The sequence below is a fragment of the Anolis sagrei genome, chromosome 7, assembly GCF_037176765.1.
Source record: "Anolis sagrei isolate rAnoSag1 chromosome 7, rAnoSag1.mat, whole genome shotgun sequence".
NCBI lineage: Eukaryota > Metazoa > Chordata > Lepidosauria > Squamata > Dactyloidae > Anolis > Anolis sagrei.
The window spans coordinates 4,262,221-4,283,166 of record NC_090027.1 but is presented as its reverse complement, the minus strand read 5'-3'; the positions used below and the strand labels follow the sequence as shown (position 1 = coordinate 4,283,166).

Sequence of the window (20,946 nt, the reverse complement as noted above, 5' to 3'; positions counted from 1 at the left end):
AAAACATGCAAATGTGAGTAGATCAGTAGGTACCGCTTCTGTGGGAAGGTAATGGCGCTCCATGCAGTCTTTACACTTTAGGGGGGCCCCAGTGGAGCAGCGGGATAAACCGCTGAGCTGCTGAACTTGCTAACCAAAAGGTTGGCGGTTCAAATCTGGGGAGCGGGGTGAACTCCTGCTGGGAACCCCAGCTCCTGCCAACCTAGCAGTTTGAAAACATCCAAATGTGTGTAGATCAGTAGGTACCACTTCTGTTGGAAGGTAACGGCGCTCCATGCAGTCATGCTGACCACATGACCTAGGAGGTGTCTACGGACAACGCCGGCTCTTCGGCTTAGAAGATGAGTCCCAGAGTCGGACACAAATACGCTTAATGTCAGGGCAAAACCTTTATCTATACCTTTATTTACAGTATTTATATTCCGCCCTTCTCACCCCGCAGGGGACTCAGGGCAGATTACAGTGTACACATATATGTCAAACATTCAATGCCAATTTTGACATACAACATAGACAGACATACACAGAGGCTATTTAACGTTTTCTGGCCGCCAGGGGAGCTGTCGCTTTCATCGTCCATCTGCGACACTGATGAAGTACTTCCGCATTCCCCACATGCTTCCCCACTGGAGTGCTTTGCTGGAGTCTTCTTTATGGCCTCATAAATTAGTTAATTTAGCTTCCCCACACTTTAAGGTGGTACCTAATTTTCCTACTTGACAGATGCAACTGTTTTTCGCGTTGCAAAGGTCGACAACAGGCTACACAATTGGTTGGAAACCCACTCCAACCCGGGCTGGCTTCGAACTCATGACCTTTTGGTCAGAGTGATCTTAATGCAGATGACACTCAGCCAGCTGCGCCACAATCCTTTGATATTTCTCTTTGAGAAAAATCAAAACCTGAATGAAAGAAAACAAGCTTCCAGTGAAACAAATAGATTCGAACGAGCCTGAAGTCTTTAATATTGGAAAGGAAACGCAAAATTGAATGTGTAGCAGCCAATCCAAGGGTTATCCTTTGAGACTCTGCACAAACTGGTTTCTGTCATTTATGTTATTTCCTGCTTTAATATACACAGCCAAGGCAGTTGACCCTCCGTATCCGTGGAATCTGTCTCTGTGGATTCAACCCTCCACGGCTTGAACATATATATATATTTTAAAATCCAAAAGGCAAACTTTCGTTTTGCCATTTTCTATAAGAGACGGCACTTTCCTGTGTCAGTGTATATAAATGGGACTTGGGCATCCACGGATTTGGGTCTTGGAACCAAACCCCAACGGATACCAAGGGCCTAACTGTACATACATGTAACCGTTTTGCAGTTTTTACTATATCTCGAGAGGCTACACACTTGACTCTTTGTGCTATTAAAGACTTGAAAGACGCTCTCGTACATGAGGCTCAAAGTCGTTGCGTGTTCGTTTTGGTTGGAATCGATATTCACTGCAAATGGGGAAAAAAAACACATTGGTTGGAATGCTTGTTTGCAATGCAAATAATCTTCCATATTTTTGACAGACCCATAAATCAAATTACATATGAGAGAGGAAAGTCCATGTCATTTGAGCCTCACGTATGAAAGCAGACAACTCTGTGGCATTGGTTTCATGATCGGGCTTTCTTCGTCGCTCCCTCCGGCTTTCTGCTCCCGAAAAGCGTCCAAAGGCATCCTTGGGGTGGATTCAGGACCCATTTTCCAAGTGCTACATGGGGCAAACACGTTCCTAAATCTCCCTCTTCTCGATGCTCCTCAGAAAGTATCTGAGATGTCAGGACTACATTGGGAACTGTGTTGGAAACGAGGCAAGTGGGGTCGATATATCTGTGGAATAATGTCCAGGGTGGGAGAAGGACCTCTTGTATGCTTGAGGTAGGTGTGAATGTTTCAATTGGCCACCTTGATTGGTATTTAATGGCCTTGCAGCATCAAAGCCTGGCTGCTTCCTGCCTGGGGGAATCCTTTCTCGGGAGATGTTAGCTGGCCCTAATTGTTTCCTGTCTGGAATTCCCCTATTTTTTGAGTGTTGCTCATTATTTACAGTCAAGTACAGGATTCCCCTAGGCAGAAGACACCCAGGCTTTGAAGCTGCCAGGCTATTCAATGCTAATCAAGGTGGCCAACAGCAACATTCAGACTTGGGGTCTTTCTTTCTCCCACCCTGGACAACATTCCACAAGGATGGATATATAAGTCCCACTTGCCTTGTTTCCAACAGACCCCTCAACCTCTGAGGGTTTGTTGTTGTTTTTTGGTCGTGTCAGGAGCGACTTGAGAAATTGCAAGTGGCTTCTGGTGTGAGAGAATTGGCCGTCTGCAAGGACGTTGCCCAGGGAATGTTTGGATGTTTTTGACCATCCTCATGTCCCTTTTGCATGAGAAGAACTTAATGCCTCACTTAGTAAATGTTTTTGTTTTTTGGTCGTGTCAGGAGCGACTTGAGAAACTGCAAGTCGCTTCTGGTGTGAGAGAATTGGCCGTCTGCAAGGACGTTGCCCAGGGAATGTTTGGATGTTTTTGACCATCCTCATGTCCCTTTTTCATGAGAAGAACTTAATGCCTCACTTAGTAAATGTTTTTGTTTTTTGGTCGTGTCAGGAGCGACTTGAGAAACTGCAAGTCGCTTCTGGTGTGAGAGAATTGGCCGTCTGCAAGGACGTTGCCCAGGGGGATGTTTGGATGTTTTTGATCATCCTCATGTCTGCGTTGCATGAGAAGAAATGAATGCCTCACTTAGTAAATGTGCAGCGTGCAGAGCCATGTTCCCCAACTGGGTAGGGCTCCTGACCATTGCCAATGCTTGGGCCTGGGATGATGGGAATTGGACTTCCAACCACATCTGGAGGGCGCCTGGTGAGAGGAACGTGGTGCAGAAGGCTAGAGGGACGCAACTTTCCGGTTTCTGGGCAGAACATTCCCTTCTCCTGCCATCTCACTGCTGTTGGACCGGGTGGTTCACCGCTCGGATGGGGAATGCTAGGGAAGTGCGCTAGGAGCGGGGCCTTTTGGCCGTGCAAGGTGTTGGCCCCGCTCCCTTTGCGAGGCCCCGTTCCCACACAGGCCGCCGCGGCCGCTCCGTTTTGTCAGCCTGTCGCCCTCTGTCTGCCCATGCAGGTTACGCTTCGCTGCAGGACGAGCTGCTCTCCCCCGCCTCCCTGCATTATGCGCTGCCCTCCCCGCTGCGTGCTGACCAGTACTGGAGCGAGGTGGCCATTATGGACGCCATCCCCATGGCCGCCAGCGAGCAGGACGCCCTGATGGAGATGTCGGACATGCAGGTGTGGTCCTCGGGGCTGACCCCCTCGCTGGTGACCGCCGAAGACTCCTCCCTGGAGTGCAGCAAGGCCGAGGACTCGGACGCCACGAGCGAAGGCCGCTTCCCGGGACACATCCCGGAGGAAGTCCACGGCCCCGACCCGCTGGGCTCCATGGACCTGGTCGAGGACGACACCGTGGACTCAGACGCCATGAATGGCCTGATGGACATGCTAGAGCAGGAGGAAGGTCAGAGGTCAGAGGGGAGGAGGCCAGACGGCGAGCACCAGGCGGGCCTCGGGGAGGAGCGGGGCCTCTGCCGGGGCGGTTTCCCACAGTCACCTCTCTCTCCTTTCAGGCCAGCAGAAGGTGCAAGCCCGCATCACGGAGTCGCCCTCGGTCAGCCGCGTCGTGGACAAGGGCAAAGACAGGTACGGCCGGGAGACCTCCGGATCATTGCCTTGCTCCTCCTCAATATTATTTATTATTATTTATTTGGTTTGGCCCAATTCCATCACTGGTGGGGTTCAGAATGCTCTGTGATTGTAGGTGAACTATAAATCCCAGCAACTACAACTCCCAAATGTCAAGATTCTATTTTCGCCAAACCCCACCAGTGTTCACATTTTGGCATATTGAGTATTTGTGCCAAGTTTGGTCCAGATCCATCAATGTTTGAGTCCACAGTGCTCTCTGGATGTAGATGAACTGTAACTCCAAAACCAAAGGACACACTGCCCATCAAACCCTTCCAGTATTTTCTGTTGGTCATGGGAGAACTGTGTGCCAAGTTTGGTTCAATTCCATCATTGGTGGGGTTCAGAATGCTCTGTGATTGTAGGTGAACTATAAATCCCAGCAACTACAAACTCCCAAATGCCAAGATTCTATTTTCGCCAAACCCCACCAGTGTTCACATTTTGGCATATTGAGTATTTGGTCCAGATCCATCATTGTTTGAGTCCACAGTGATCTCTGGATGTAGGTGAACTACAACTCCAAAACCAAAGGACACTGCCTGCCAAACCCTTCCAGTATTTTCTGTTGGTCATGGGAGAACTGTGCACCAAGTTTGGTTCAATTCCATCGTTGGTGGGGTTCAGAATGCTCTTTGATTGTAGGTGAACTATACATCCCAGCAACTACAACTCCCAAATGACAAAATCAATTTTTTTGAGTGAAGGACATACATTGGGTTAAATTTGGTGTCAATTCGTCCAGTGGTTTTTGAGTTCTGTTAATCCCACAAACGAACATTACATTTTTATTTATATCGATGTGTTACATTTATATTCCGCTGTTCTCACTGCTGTGGGAACTCAAAACGGTTCACAACAACATCAATGGCAAAATTCGGGGGTTTTTTTTCGTGTCAGGAGCAACTTGAAAAACTGCAAGTCACTTCTGGTGTGAGAGAATTGGCCATTGCATGTTGTCCAGGACCAAAATTGGCACCAATACCCGATATATCTGAATTTGAATACTGGTGGGGTTGACGGGGGGGGGATTGATTTTGTCATTTTGGAGTTGTACTTTCTGGGATTTATAGTTCACCTACAATCAAAGGGCATTCTGAACCCCACCAAGGATGGAATTGAACCAACCTTGGCATGCAGTTCTCCCATGACCAACAAAAAATATTGGAAGGGTTTGGTGGACACTGATCTTGAGTTTTGGAGTTGTAGTTCATCTACATCCAGAGAGCACTGTGGACTCAAACAATGATGGATCTGGACCAAACTTTGCACGAATACTCAATATGCACAAATGTGAACACTGGTGGAGTTTGGCGAAAATAGAATCTTGACATTTGGGAGTTGTAGTTGCTGGGATTTATAGTTCACCTACAGTCAAAGAGCACCTTGAACCCCACCAAAATGATAGAATTGGGCCAAAGTTCCCACGAAAAAAAAACCCATGACTAACAGAAAATACTGGAAGGGTTTGGTGGGCATTGACCTTGAGTTTGGGAGTTGTAGTTCACCTTCATCCAGAGAGCACTGTGGACTCAAACAATGATGGATATGAACCAAACTTGGCACAAATACTCAATATGCCCAAATGTGAACACTAGTGGAGTTTGGGGAAAATAGACCTTGACATTTGGGAGTTGTAGTTGCTTGGATTTATAGTTCACCTATACAATCAAAGAGCACTCTGAACCCAGTCCACAGTGGATCTGCACCAAACTTGGCATACTACCTACATGGCCAACATTGAATTGGGCCAAATTTCCCACACCAAACCCCCATGACCAACAGAAAATTCTGTGTTTTCTGATGGTCTTTGGTGACACTTCTGACACCCCCTCGTGACCTCTCCCAGGGGTCCCGACCCCCAGGTTGAGAAACACTGAAATAGAGTCTTGAGTCTGAACATGCTCCGTACAATCACATGTCTGTAGCCCCTACCACACCAAAGAGGTCAGTCAATCTGGCGAATCAGCATATACGTTAGCAAATCTATACATTAACTAACACAATAATGAAGGCTAGGAAGGTTGTAATAATAATAATAATAATAATAATAATAATAATAACTTTATTTATACCCCGCCACCATCTCCAGTGGAGTTCCTTAAACAGGAGGGTTGACCACTCTCTGTAAGAAGCACCAGTTAGTAACCTGGCGGCCGCCCGTTGTACCAATTGAAATTTCCGGACCGTTTTCAAGGGCAGCCCCACGTAGAGTGCATTACAGTAGTCCAAACTGGAGGTGTCTAAGGCATGGACCATTCTGGCCAGATCCGACTTTCATCTTGTTGTTATTTCCAACAAGATGAAAGGTTGACTGTGCTGTCGCGCTCTGGGCCTGTGAAAAAGTCTGTAGACAGGACGTGTTTTCTGAATGCCCAACGGGACGCCGGGGGTGCCTCGGCTGAGAGGCCTTTTGGATTTCCCCACACAAAGACTTAGCAAGTTCAACAAAGTTTTATTGTTGCTTAAATCTTCAATATATCAAACAGATACTTCAAGGCTTTGAGTCAACTGGTGGCTTGCTTAAATCTTGTCCACAAGGGACAGGCAACTTTCTTCATAAACTGTTTCTTCCTCCTACGAGGGAAATCCTTGACCCCCTCCCTGGGCAATCTGGCATGGACCCCTTACACCCGGTCCCAATTGCGTTATGGCTGCCGCGAGTGGTCCTTACCAAACAGAGTCCTTTAGTAGATTTCCAAGAGGAAAGAAGGCTTTCAATTCCCAGCGAAGGCTGGCTGTGGAGTTGTGGAACTAAATTCCCCAAGAAAGGCTCTGCTGTAGTTCTCGGTAGAGCTGTGGGACTGGATCCCCCCAGCAAAGCTGGAAAAGGCGAAGCTTTCTACAGGTGGAACTGATTCACGTCCTGTATGAAAGGCTTCTCTGTGAGAACTGAACTAGAGGTCCCATTTTTATTTATTTATTTATTTATTTTGCGCACTTCTACCCCGCCCTTCTCAACCCCCGAGGGGGGACTCAGGGCGGCTTACAAAAGGCACAATTCGATACCAGCACAAACAATAAGATAAAAATAAAACATATATAAACAGTAGGCTTGGGCGATCCAGTTCGTTAATTTCGTTATTCGTTATTAATTCGTATTTAAATTAGCTTACGATCCAATATCGAGCCATGCAGGAATAGTGTGAGGAGTAATTAAGAATCGAAACAATTTTTCCAATTTTCGTAATTTAGTAATTATATTTTATAATATACAATTATAATATAATATATAATATAATAATATAATAATATAATATATATTATATTATATTATATATTATTATAATTATATTATTATAATACTATTATTATATTATTATAATACTATTATATTATAGTATTGTATATTATATTATTATATTATATATTATATTACTATATTATTGTTATATTATATTATAATTGCATATTATAATATAATATATGTAATATATTATAATATAATGTAATATAATATAATAATATATAATATAATATTATAATATTATTATAATATAATATATAAAAATATAATATAATATACAATAATATATAATATAATATAATAATATAATAATATATAATAATATATTATATATATTGTTGTTGTTGTTCATTCGTTCAGTCGTCTCCGACTCTTCGTAACCTCCTGGACCAGCCCACGCCAGAGCTCCCTGTCGGCCGTCACCACCCCCAGCTCCTTCAAGGTCAGTCCAGTCACTTCAAGGATGCCATCCATCCATCTTGCCCTTGGTCGGCCCCTCTTCCTTTTGCCTTCCACTTTCCCCAGCATCATTGTCTTCTCTAGGCTTTATAATATATTATAATATAATATAATATAATATAATATAATATAATATAATATACAATAATATAATATACAACAATATAATATAATATAATATAATATAATATAATATAATATAATATAATATAATATAATATAATATAATATAATATAATATAATATAATATAATATAATATAATATAGTTGTTGTTAGTTTTATCACACCAACAGTCAACAACAGAGGGAGGGGGAAGCTTCAGAAGTTCCCCCCGTCCCATTTGGAGGTTTTTTTTTAGCATATTGTGCAATCACGTCCGCCATTTACGAATCGATTTGTAATTTACGAAACTTCGGAAATTTCGAAATTTCGAAATCTTAAATTTCGGAAGTCCTCAGAATTTTGAAACTCTAGCGCACCCTAGAAATGAAACGAGTTTAGAACCAATTTTTTTCTTGATTGCCCAAGCCTAATGAACAGTAATTAAAACAATTAAAACAATCAATTATACACCATAATCAATAAAAATCCAATCTAGTGCTCAATGTTTGCCAGCTCAGAGTCTGTAAATTCATTCCACATTATCAAATCCATCTATTCTAGTCATCGCTTGTCCTTTGTCTATCTGCCAGATTACCCAAAAGCCTGGTCCCATATCCATGTTTTTAATTTCCTTCTAAAAGAGAGGAGGGATGTTGATGACCTAATTTCCCCGGGAAGTGAATTCCACAGGCGAGGGGCCACCACCGAGAAGGCCCTGCTCCTCGTCCCCCCAACCTCACTTGTGATAGAGGTGGTGCCAAGAGCAGGGCCTCCCCAAAAGATCTTAAACTCCGAGGCGGGACGTAGCGGACAGATACGCTGGGCCGGAAGCGTATAGGGTTTTGTAGGTCAAACCAGCACTTTGAATTGTGCTCAGAACTGGATTGGCAGCCAATGGAGCTGACATAACAGAGGGGTGGTATGCTCCCTGTATGACGCTCCAGTGAGAAATCTGGCTAATTGAAGTTTCCGAACAGTCTCCAAAGGCAACCCCACGTAGAGTGTGTTGCAGTAATCTATTTGGGATGTAACAAGAGCGTGGACCACTGTGGCCAGATCAGACTTTCCCTCCTTAACCCAGAAAAAGGGGCGGGACTAAAGAACATAATGATAAATGATGGGCCATTGGCCCTATGATTGCAAACCAAGGGAAGTCACCTTATTGCAAAATGCATGGAACTTTGGAACAGTCTTCAAAGGCAACCCCACGTAGAGTGCGTTGCAGTAATCTATTCGGGATGTAACAAGAGCGTAGACCACTGTGGCCAGATCTGACTTTCCCTCCTTAACCCAGAAAAGGGGGCGGGACTAAAGAACATTGTAAAGAAGCGTAATCCCACCGAATGTCACCTCAATTGCAAGGAAGTATTATCGCCACAGTAATGGGACCACCAAAACTGTAAGGAACCTCCGACAATGCTAATTAAACTGCCACCATAATGTATAGAGACGCTGGTATTAAAGTCTCTATTAGTCTCTGTTTATGTTGTGAGGTGATTTTGGTAGAGTGGAATGCACCAAACGTAAAATCAATGGAGCTGAGGCAGTTTTTAAAATAACAAATAGAACAAGTTTATTGTTGAACAAAGCTTGTGGTTTCAATATAAAGATGTTCAGCTTGGCATTCACTTGATGGTTACAATATGGAGAGGTTATGCTTGGCATATACTTGATGGTTACAATATGACTTGGTAGAGATACAGTTCAGCCTTTAATGTTACAACTATAAACTCTTGCTGTAGTGAAGGTGTCTTTTATTCAGTGTTCCCTGCTGTGAATATTCTCACAATTTGATCTATACTGGATCAAATAATAGAACTCCAGTCTTCCACCGACTGGCAATCGCACCAAGCCTCTGTTATTTCTTTTTAACTAAAGAAATCTAACAGAGTTTTACCCTTCAGCTCCCTAGCTGAAGAAATATTCACGAACACTAACTAACACTACACTCCTTCACTCCTCAGAGTCTCTTCTCTGACTCTCTTATTCTCTCAGAGTCCCTAACTGACTCTGCTCTCACTCTCAGGGTCTCTTCCTCCTGACTCTGTTATTCTCTCAGAGTCCTTAACTGACTCTGCTCTCACTCTCAGGGTCTCTTCCTCCTGACTGAAACTTAACTGTCACTTTCAAACCTTTTTCTCTCTAAGCTCCTCCCACCTTGTTTCCATGGCAACCTGTCTCTCACTGCTGGGCCGCTCCAGCCACAGGGCAACCAATGTAAAACACAAATACAGATTTAAACACATTATAATAAACACTTCTGTACAAACATAATGATAAATGATGGGTCATTGGCCCTATGATTGCAAGCCAAGGGAAGCCACCTTATTGCAAAATGCATGGAACTTTGGAACAGTCTTCAAAGGCAACCCCACGTAGAGTGCGTTGCAGTAATCTATTCGGGATGTAACAAGAGCGTGGACCACCATGGCCAGATCAGACTTTCCCTCCTTAACCCAGAAAAAGGGGCGGGACTAAAGAACATAATGATAATTGATGTGCCATTGGCCCTATGATTGCAAACCAAGGGAAGCCACCTTATTGCAAAATGCATGGAACTTTGGAATAGATGCAAAACTCAATAGAAAGGGAAAGAAGTTGGAGCTCCTGGTACAGCCGTACCAGCACATTGACACAATTTCCCAGTCCTTGAGTGACCCCTGTTCCCATGATGTTAGCCATGTTCTTTTCGTGCCCACCAACTCCTTCCTGCTTGTCTCTGTGTCCGTGGTCTCCAGGCTGGGCGAATGGGCGGTGGAGAGCTCCTTCATCTCGACCTTCTCGGACCTGCCCAAAGGAGTGTCCTTGAGTCCGCCCAGGTTGCGGCCGGCGGTGCCCTACAAGGTGCGTGGCCGGGAGCGGGAGAGGCCGGAGCACATGCGCATTGACTCCTCGGAGGAGAGGGAGAGCCCCCCGCCACACAAGGATTGGGGCCTCCAGCCGGGGAGGCGGACGGGCCTCACCCAGTGGCTCAAGGAGACCACCGAGAGCAGCCTCTTCGGACAAACGCAGGTACGACGATGCCCAGGGGTGTTCAGACAAGTGGGAAGGGATGACCTCACTACCTCTGAGGATGCTTGCCATAGATGCAGGCAAAACATCAGGAGAAAATGCCTCTAGAACATGGCCATATAGCCCGAAAAAACCCACAGGAACCTAGTGATTCCAGCCATGAAAGCCTTCGACAATACAATAATAATAATAATAATACTTTATTTATACCCCGCCACCATCTCCCCAAGGGGAGCGGCTTACATGAGGCCAAGCCCTACCTCTGACAGTGTCTGTCATAGATAGATGCAGGCGAAACGTCAGGAGAGAATGCTTCGGGAACATGGCCAGACAGCCTGGAAAACTCACAGCAACCTGCAAGTCCCACCCTGGTCATTCCACAGATATATAAACCCATTTACCTAGTTCCAACAGACCTCGCTACCTCTGAGGATGCTTGCCATAGATGCAGGCGAAACGTCAGGAGAGAATGCTTCTGGAACATGGCCAGACAGCCTGGAAAACTCACAGCAACCTGTGAGTCCCACCCTAGTCATTATTCCACAGATATATAAACCCCATTTTCCTAGTTCCAACAGACCTCACTACCTCTGAGGATGCTTGCCATAGATGCAGGAGAAACGTCAGGAGAGAATGCTTCAGGAAGATGGCCAGACAGCCTGGAAAACTCACAGCAACCTGTGAGTTCCCACCCTGGTCATTCCACAGATATATAAACCCTTTTTCCTACTTCCAACAGACCTCACTACCTCTGAGGATGCTTGCCATAGATGCAGGCAAAAGGTCAGGAGAGAATGCTTCGGGAACATGGCCAGACAGCCTGGAAAACTCACAGCAACCTGTGAGTCCCACCCTGGTCATTATTCCACAGATATATAAAACCTTTTTCCTAGTTCCAACAGACCTCACTACCTCTGAGGATGCTTGCCATAGATGCAGGCGAAATGTCAGGAGAGAATGCTTCTGGAACATGGCCAGACAGCCTGGAAAACTCACAGCAACCTGCAAGTCCCACCCTGGTCATTCCACAGATATATAAACCCATTTACCTAGTTCCAACAGACCTCACTACCTCTGAGGATGCTTGCCATAGATGCAGGCGAAACGTCAGGAGAGAATGCTTCAGGAAGATGGCCAGACAGCCTGGAAAACTCACACCAACCTGTGAGTCCCCACCCTGGTCATTCCACAGATATATAAACTCTTTTTCCTACTTCCAACAGACCTCACTACCTCTGAGGATGCTTGCCATAGATGCAGGCAAAAGGTCAGGAGAGAATGCTTCTGGAACATGGCCAGACAGCCTGGAAAACTCACAGTAACCTGTGAGTCCCACCCTGGTCATTATTCCACAGATATATAAACCCATTTACCTAGTTCCAACAGACCTCACTACCTCTGAGGATGCTTGCCATAGATGCAGGTGAAACGTCAGGAGAGAATGCTTCTGGAACATGGCCAGACAGCCTGGAAAACTCACAGCAACCTGGTCATTCCACAGATATATAAACCCTTTTTCCTAGTTCCAACAGACCTCACTACCTCTGAGGATGCTTGCCATAGATGCAGGCGAAACGTCAGGAGGGAATGCTTCTGGAACATGGCCAGACAGCCTGGAAAACTCACAGCAACCTGGTCATTCCACAGATATATAATCCCCATTTTCCTAGTTCCAACAGACCTCACTACCTGTGAGGATGCTTGCCATAGATGCAGGCGAAACGTCAGGAGAGAATGCTTCAGGAAGATGGCCAGACAGCCTGGAAAACTCACAGCAACCTAGAATAGTTTCATTGCAGAATGTTTAAGGAAAGCTAATGTTACAAGGAGAAATTCTCTGAAATTGCCAAAGCCGTGTGAGGGTTTTCACGGTCCCATTTGGGATTTCCTGGGAGTGTTGTGTTTCCTGCTTGTTTTAGGACTCTCTCTCGCTTTCTCCCTCTCTTGCTGTTGTAGGGAAATATGCAAAATCAGGCTTCCTTGCTGAGGTTTGCAGTGCGGATCAGCAGGCGTCTGCTTACTTCTTTCAATGTGGGCCGTGGGGAGAGTGGACCAGGCGTGAGCCCGTCCACCGGCTTGCATTTCGCCTCCCAGCTCTATTTATAACCGCAACTGGGCGGCTTGTTTGCTTGCTTCCAAATTGGGAAGTCCTCTGAAAGGGACCCGAAATAGAAGCTCCCCTGCATTCCTGACCTTGGTGGGTCGCTGTGCCAGACTTAGGACATGCAAACATTGGAGAAGTTACTTTTTAGGAACTACAACTCCCCAGATCCCCCAGTCAGGCTTTAGTCACGTTCTATTGTCGAAGGCTTTCATGGCTGGAATCACTGGGTTGTTGTAGGTTTTGTCAGGCTATATGGCCATGTTCCAGAGGCATTCTCTCCTGACGTTTCGCCTGCATCTACGGCAAGCATCCTCAGAGGTACTGAGGTCTGTTGGAACTAGGAAAAGGGGGTTTATATATCTGTGGAATGACCAGGGTGGGACAAAGGACGCTTGATGGCCTGGCAGTGCCTGGGGCAATATTTTGTTGAGAAGTGATTAGATGTCCTTGTTTGTTTCCTCTCTGTTGTTGTGCTGTTCTAATTTTAGAGTTTTGTAATACTGGCAGCCAGATTTTGTTCAGAGGTACTGAGGTCTGTTGGAAGTAGGAAAATGGGTTTATATATCTGTGGCATAATGTCCAGGGTGGGACAAAGAACTCTTCTCTGTTGGAGCGAGGTATGAATGTTTCAACTGACCACCTTGATTAGCATTTGATGGCCTGGCAGTGCCTGGGGCAGTCTTTTGTTGAGAGGTGATTAGTAGGGCTGGGCGGTTTCGTTTCGTTAATTCGTAATTCGTTAAAAATTCGTTATTTTTTTTTGTTAACGAAGCGATAACGAACCATTCTGGAGCAGCTTAAAAACGAAACGAATTTTTCAATTTGTTTCGTAAATGCTTCGTATTTCGTTTTGTATTCGTTTCGTTATTGGTTTGAGGTCATTTCGTTATTATTTCCGCATGTCTGGGGCAAGTTTTATAGTTCTTTTTTGTTTAATTAGTGAAAAAAAATTATAATATCACACCAACAGTCAACAACAGAGGGAGAGGGAAGCTTCAAAAGTTCCCCCTGTCCCATTTGGAGGTTTTTTAGCGTATTGTGCGGCCGCGTCCGCCATTAACGAATCGATTCGTTATTGTTTCGTTATTGTTTTGTAATTTTTTTTACCATTTACGAAATTTCGTAAATATCGAACTTTTTTTAAAAAAAAATTCGGAATTCTTTTAAATATCGAAACGCAAAAAAACCCAAAAAACGAATCGATTTTAGAAACAAATTTTTCCGTTGTTACCCAGGCCTAGTGATTAGCTGTCCATAATTGTTTCCTCTCTGTTGTTTTGCTGTTGTAATTTTAGAGTTTTGTAATACCGGCAGCCAGATTTTGTTCATTTTCATGGTTTCCTCCTTTCTGTTGCAATTGTCCACATGTTTCTTGTGGATTTCAGTGTCTTCTCTGTGTAGCCTGACATGGTGATTGTGAGTGTGGTCCAGCATTTCTGTCTTCTCAAATAATAAGCTGTATCTAGGTTGGTTCATGAGGTGCTCTGCTATGGCGGACTTCTCTGGTTGAAGGAGTCTGCAGTGCCTTTCATGTTCCTGGATTCGAGTTTGGGCAACGCTGCTGCGTTTGGTGGTCCCGATGGAGGCTTCTTGTCCACAACTGCATGGTATCCAGGAGACTCCTTCAGAAGTGAGAGGATCCCTCTTGTCCTTTGCTGAACGTAGCATTGGTTGGATTTTCTTGGTGGGTGCAAAAAGTATCTGCGCAGCCCACCTCCTCCAAGATGACCTGAACCACCTCAACTGGGCTCTCCAGGCCAATGGAGACTCCACCTCAGACATCAGAAGAGCTGCAAGACAACCGAAAAGAAGCCACAAGAGTCAAGATGAAGATCCACCCAGAGGGAAAGTGTTCTTGCCAGACATCAAGGGAACCACTGACCGCAGAGGGAAGCTGATGAGGAAACACAACATACAAACGATCTCCAGACCCACCAAGAAAATCCAACAAATACTACGTTCAGCAAAGGACAAGAGGGATCCTCTCCGCTCTGCAGGAGTCTACCGTTTACTATGCAGCTGTGGACAAGTCACCATAGGGACCACCAAACGCAGCAGCATTGCCCAGACACGCATCAAGGAACATGAAAGGCACTGCAGACTACTTCAGCCAGAGAAGTCAGCCATAGCAGAGCACCAGAGAAACCAGCCTAGACACAGCATATTATTTGAGAACACAGAAATGCTGGACCACTCTCACAACCACCATGTCAGACTACACAGAGAAGCCATTGAAATCCACAAGCATGTGGACAATTTCAACAGAAAGGAGGAAACCATGAAAATGAACAAAATCTGGCTACCAGTATTAAAAAAAACTCTAAAATTACAACAGCAAAACAACAGAGAGGAAACAATTATGGACAGCGAATCACCTCTCAACAAAAGATTGCCCCAGGCACTGCATGAGGAGCTGGAACACAGAAATGCTGGACCAGTCTCATAACCACCATGTCAGGCTACACAGAGAAGCCATTGAAATCCACAAGAAGCATGTGGACAATTTTAACAGAAAGGAGGAAACCATGAAAATGAACAAAATCTGGCTACCAGTATTAAAAAACTCAAAAATTACAACAGCAAAACAACAGAGAGGAAACAACCAGGCACATCTTAACACCTCTCAACAAAAGATTGCCCCAGGCACTGCATGAGGAGCTGGAACACAGAAATGCTGGACCACTCTCATAACCACCACGTCAGGCTACACAGAGAAGCCATTGAAATCCACAAGCATGGGGACAATTTCAACAGAAAGGAGGAAACCATGAAAATGAACAAAATCTGGCTACCAGTATTAAAAAACTCAAAAATTACAACAGCACAACAACAGAGAGGAAACAAACAAGGACATCTAATCACCTCTCAACAAAATATTGCCCCAGGCACTGCCAGGCCATCAAATGCTAATCAAGGTGGTCAGTTGAAACATTCACACCTTGCTCCAGCAGACAAGAGTTCTTTGTTCCACCCTGGTCATTCCACAGATTTTTATTTATTATTTGTCGTGTCAGGAGCGACCTGAGAAATTGCAAGTCGCTTCTAGTGTGAGAGAATTGGCTGTCTGCAAGGACGTTGCCCAGGGGACGCCCGGATGATTTTGAAGTTTTATCATCCTTGTGGGAGGCTTCTCTCATGTCCCCGCATGAGGAGCTGGAGCCAATAAAGGAAGCTCATCCGCCTCTCCCCAGATTCAAACCTGCGACCTGTTGGTCTTCAGTCCTACCTGCAGAGGGGTTTAACCCTCTGTGCCATCGGGGGCTTCATTCCACAGATGTATAAACCCTTTTTCCTAGTTCCAATAGACCTTACTACCTCTGAGGATGCTTGCCATAGATGCAGGCGAAACGTCAGGAGAGAATGCCTCTAGAATATGGTATTTATTTATTTATCATGTCATCTGCAACCAGAACATTGTATTACATTTCTAACAGAACAAAACAAACAAACAGATTTAAAAAAAACACACACACACAATTTTTGCAAACTTGGTAGCTGATGGAGTGCCTCTGGTGTTGCCGCAAGAAGGTCCTCCATTGTGTATATAGCAAGGCTCAGGTTGCATTGCAGCAGGTGGTCAGTGGTTTGCTCTTCTCCACACTCGCATGTCGTGGACTCCACTGTGTGGCCCCATTTCTTGAGGTTGGCTCTGCATCTCGTGGTGCCAGAGCGCAGTCTGTTCAGCGCCTTCCAAGTCGCCCAGTCCTCTGTGTGCCCAGGGGGGAGTCTCTCATCTGGTATCACCCACGGATTGAGCTTCTGGGTTTGAGCCTGCCACTTTTGAACTCTCGCTTGCTGGGGTGTTCCAGCGAGTGTCTCTGTAGATCTTAGAAAACTATGTCTAGATTTAAGTCGTTGACGTGCTGGCTGATATCCAAGCAGGGGATGAGCTGGAGATGTCTCTGCCTTGGTCCTTTCACTATTGGCTGCTACCTCCCGGCGGATGTCAGATGGTGCAATACCGGCTAAGCAGTGTAATTTCTCCAGTGGTGTAGGGCGCAGACACCCTGTGATAATGCGGCATGTCTCATTAAGAGCCACATCCACTGTTTTAGTGTGGTGAGATGTGTTCCACACTGGGCATGCATACTCAGCAGCAGAGTAGCACAGCGCAAGGGCAGATGTCTTCACTGTGTCTGGTTGTGATCCCCAGGTTGTGCCAGTCAGCTTTCGTATGATATTGTTTCTAGCACCCACTTTTTGCTTGATGTTCAGGCAGTGCTTCTTGTAGGTCAGAGCACGGTCCAGAGCGACTCCCAGGTATTTGGGTGCGCTGCAATGCTCCAGTGGGATTCCTTCCCAATTAATCCTCAGAGCTCGGGATGCTTGTCTGTTCTTAAGGTGAAAGGCACATGTCTGTGTTTTAGATACCCCTCTATTCTGCTTTGGTTAGACCACATCTGGAATATTGTGTCCAATTCTGGGCACCACAATTCAAGAGAGATATTGACAAGCTGGAATGTGTCCAGAGGAGGGCGACTAAAATGATCAAGGGTCTGGAGAACAAGCCCTATGAGGAGCGGCTTAGGGAACTGGGCATGTTTAGCCTGAAGAAGAGAAGGCTGAGAGGAGATATGATAGCCATGTATAAATATGTGAGAGGAAGCCACAGGGAGGAGGGAGCAAGCTTGTTTTCTGCTTCCTTGGAGACTAGGACGCGGAACAATGGCTTCAAACTACAAGAGAGGAGATTCCATCTGAACATTAGGAAGAACTTCCTGACTGTGAGAGCCGTTCAGCAGTGGAACTCTCTGTCCCGGAGTGTGGTGGAGGCTCCTTCTTTGGAAGCTTTTAAGCAGAGGCTGGATGGCCATTTGTCAGGGGTGATTTGAATGCAATATTCCTGCTTCTTGGCAGGGGGTTGGACTGGATGGCCCTTGAGGTCTCTTCCAACTCTTTGATTCTATGATTCTATGATTCTAGATGGATTAGGGATCAGTTGGTTTTCCCTGTAATAGGCAGTTAGAGTACCTAGAGCTTCGGAGAGCTTCTGTTCAACCATCTCAAAAAATCATCTAGAATATGGTCATATAGCCCAAAAAAACCTACAACAACCTTTAGTCACGTTGACCATAATTTGCAAGTGCTCTCAAATGGATTTGGGTGCTGAATGGCCCCTGCCAGGGGATGCCCACTCCTTCGGAGCATGATGGTCCTCGGCCAGAGCGAGGTGACATTGATCGGGCTCCTCAGCTGCTCCCTCCTTGGTTGGTGCTCAGCAGAGCAGCTAAAATTACCACGCCTCCCCCCATCCCCAAGTCGGGAAGTGTTCTTGCTGTCGTGCCAGCACAGGCATCGCTCTCCAGCCATGGAAAGGGAAGGCAGCTTTTAGGGTCTGGGTCAGGAGTGGGGGAACCGTGGTGGGCACCATGTGGGGCTTCCTGACCCAGCTGCTCATCAGCTTGGTGCTGCTGGGCTTCTTCCTGGTCAGCTGCCAGAACCTCTTGCACATCGCCCAAGGCTCGTTCCGCTTTGTGCTGAAGCACATCCACCAGGAGCTGGACAAGGAGCTGGGCGAGACCGAGGGGCTCAGCGACGATGAGGAGCCCGTCTCCACCCGTGTGGTGCGGCGACGGGTCATCGTCCAGGTAGCTGCCCGCCCAAGAGAGGTTGGGGCCGCAGAGGAGCGTGTCAAAGCGTTGGCAGCACTGGGGGGTCCTTGGCTCAGCTCATGCCTTGGACCACCGAGGGTGTGATGGAGACGTCCATGAGACGTCTGGCATAAACATCAGCCTTTTCTTTCCCTGTTCTTCTTTCAGGGCAACGAAGCGCTGGAGATTCCCGGGGAACAAGTGACCGAAGAACAATTCACTGACGAGCAAGGCAACATCATCACCAAGAAAGTGAGTTGGGGGTGGAGGGGAAGGGAGGTGGGCACCCGCATCCGAACCCCTGAAACGCCCGCCCATAAAGGGCTCTGTCTCCACCCTTGTCCTGGATTGGGAACCTGTTCCTTTATGTCATTATGACACTAGGTACCATCATCCAGTCGTCCCTCTTTGCCAACTTTCCAGCTCATCACATTGACTCAATTCCACTGAGTGCTACACTTAAAATCTGAGAAGCCACTCTTGTCATCACACTAGTGTAGCATAGAGCATTCTTTGTGTATTTTAAGCATGGAGGCCGGCATTCTTTTCAAACTTTTCATGGGGTGATGGAGAAATGGGTTTTTGGGAATCATCCGGATGATTGGCCATTTCTGTAATGTGATGACATTCGTTGCTCCCAGGTTTAAAATGAAACATTTTCCCAAATTTTGGAAGGAACCAAAAGTACCCTTGTTAGGGAAAGCCTTTCCGAGTCCTGTCCTTTCCTTCCCTTCCCTCCGTGATATGTCTGTGCCTTGTGTTGCACGGGAAAGCTGGGAAAGAAGGAATATTATTGTTATTACTATTACTATATGTCTCCATGCTGTGCAGTCCCGGGAGTTATAGTTTCCCAAAGTCCATACGCTTCTCTTGGTGCAGTTACACTATGAAATGATTCCTCTTGGACCCCACTTTAAATACCATGGCTCCATATTATGTGGTCCTGGGAGTTCCATACCCTTCTCTGGTTACATGTAGTCAGGACCTATTTTAAATGATTCTATGATTCTATAATGTGTCCAGAGGAGGGCGACTAAAATAATCAAGGGTCTGGAGAACAAGCCCTATGAAGAGCGGCTTAATGAGCTGAGCATGTTTAGCCTGAAGAAGAGAAGGATGAGGGGAGGTATGATAAGGGCCATGTATAAATATGTGAGAGGAAGCCACAGGGAGGAGGGAGCAAGCTTGTTTACTGCTTCCCTGGAGACTAGGACGCAAGGGAACAATGGCTTCAAACTACAAGAGAGGAGATTCCATCTGAACATGAGGAAGAACTTCCTGACTGTGAGAGCCGTTCAGCAGTGGAACTCTCTGCCCCGGAGTGTGGTGGAGGCTCCTTCTTTGGAAGCTTTTAAGCAGAGGCTGGATGGCCATCTGTCAGGGGTGATTGGAATGCAGTATTCCTGCTTCTTAGCAGAATGGGGTTAGACTGGATGGCCCAGGAGGTCTCTTTTAACTCTTTGATTCTATGATTCTATGAAATGCCATTATTATTATTATTATTATTATTATTATTATTATTATTATTATTATGCTGTATCTCCATGCAGTGCAGTCCTGGGAGTCATAGTTTTCCAAGGTCTTTATCCTTCTCTTCGTGCATTTACAGTATGGAATGAATGTCCTTGCACCCCCATTTTAAATGCCATGGCTCCATGCTATACATAGGGCTGGGCGGTTTCGTTTCGTTAATTCGTAATTCGTTAATAATTCGTTAATTTTTTTAATTACAAAACAATAACGAACCATTCTGGAGCAATTTTTTAAAAAAACGAATTTTTAAACACGTTTTGTAAATGCTTCGTATTTTGTTATTGTATTCGTTTCATTATTGTTCTGAGGTCATTTCGTTATTATTTTCACATGTCTGGGGCAAGTTTTTTGTTTAATTAGTGAAAAAAAATTATAATATCACACCAACAGTCAACAACTAAGGGAGAGGGAAGCTTCAGAAGTTTTTGGAGGTTTTTTAGCGCATTTCGCGGTCGCGTCCGCCATTAACGAATCAATTCGTTATTGTTTCGGAAATCGATTCGTTAATGTTTTGTAATTTTTTCACATTTACGAAATTTCGTAAATATCGAACTTTTTAAAAGGAAAATTTTGTAATTATTTTAAATAACGAAACGCAAAAAACCCCAAAAAACGAATCAATTTTAGAAACAAATTTTTCCGTTGTTACCCAGGCCTAGCTGTACAGTCCCAGGAGTCATAGTTTCCCAAAGTCCATACCCTTCTCTTGGTGCAGTTACACTATGAAATGATTCCTCTTGGACCCCATTTTAAATACCATGGCTCCATACTATGTGTTCCTGGGAGTTATAGTTTCCCTTCTCTGGTTATATGCAGTCAGAACCCATTTTAAATGCCATTACTATTATTACTATTATTACTATTATTATTATTATTATTATTATTATTATTATTATGCTGTGTCTCCATGCTGTGCAGTCCTGGGAGTCACAGTTTTCCAAGGCCAATACCCTTCTCTTGGTGCAGTTACAGTATGGAATGCATGCCCTTACACCCCCACTTTAAATGCCATGGCTCCATACTATGTGTTCCTGGGAGTTATAGTTTCCCTTCTCTGATTAAACGTAGTCAGAACCCATTTTAAATGCCATTATTATTATTATTATTATTATTATTATTATTATTATTATTATTATGCTGTATCTCCATGCTGTGCAGTCC

General features: G+C 45.2%; 1 protein-coding gene across 13 annotated transcripts in view; it reads left to right on the top strand.

Annotated features, from left to right (window-relative positions):
* The window catches only part of ANK1 (ankyrin 1), a 324,523-nt gene that overhangs the window by 290,721 nt on the left and 12,856 nt on the right, over positions 1 to 20,946 (top strand). For 11 of the 13 annotated variants that reach the window (XM_067470656.1, XM_067470654.1, XM_067470650.1 and 8 more), the window contains 4 exons: positions 3,119 to 3,508; positions 3,618 to 3,690; positions 10,284 to 10,557; positions 18,421 to 18,504. In XM_067470656.1, the coding sequence (XP_067326757.1) occupies positions 3,119 to 3,508; positions 3,618 to 3,690; positions 10,284 to 10,557; positions 18,421 to 18,504 (821 nt within the window). Of the gene's footprint in view, positions 1 to 3,118; positions 3,516 to 3,617; positions 3,691 to 10,283; positions 10,558 to 17,937; positions 18,250 to 18,420; positions 18,505 to 20,946 lie in introns of those variants that run through there. The other 2 variants (XM_067470658.1, XM_067470661.1) reach the window with 2 other exon arrangements.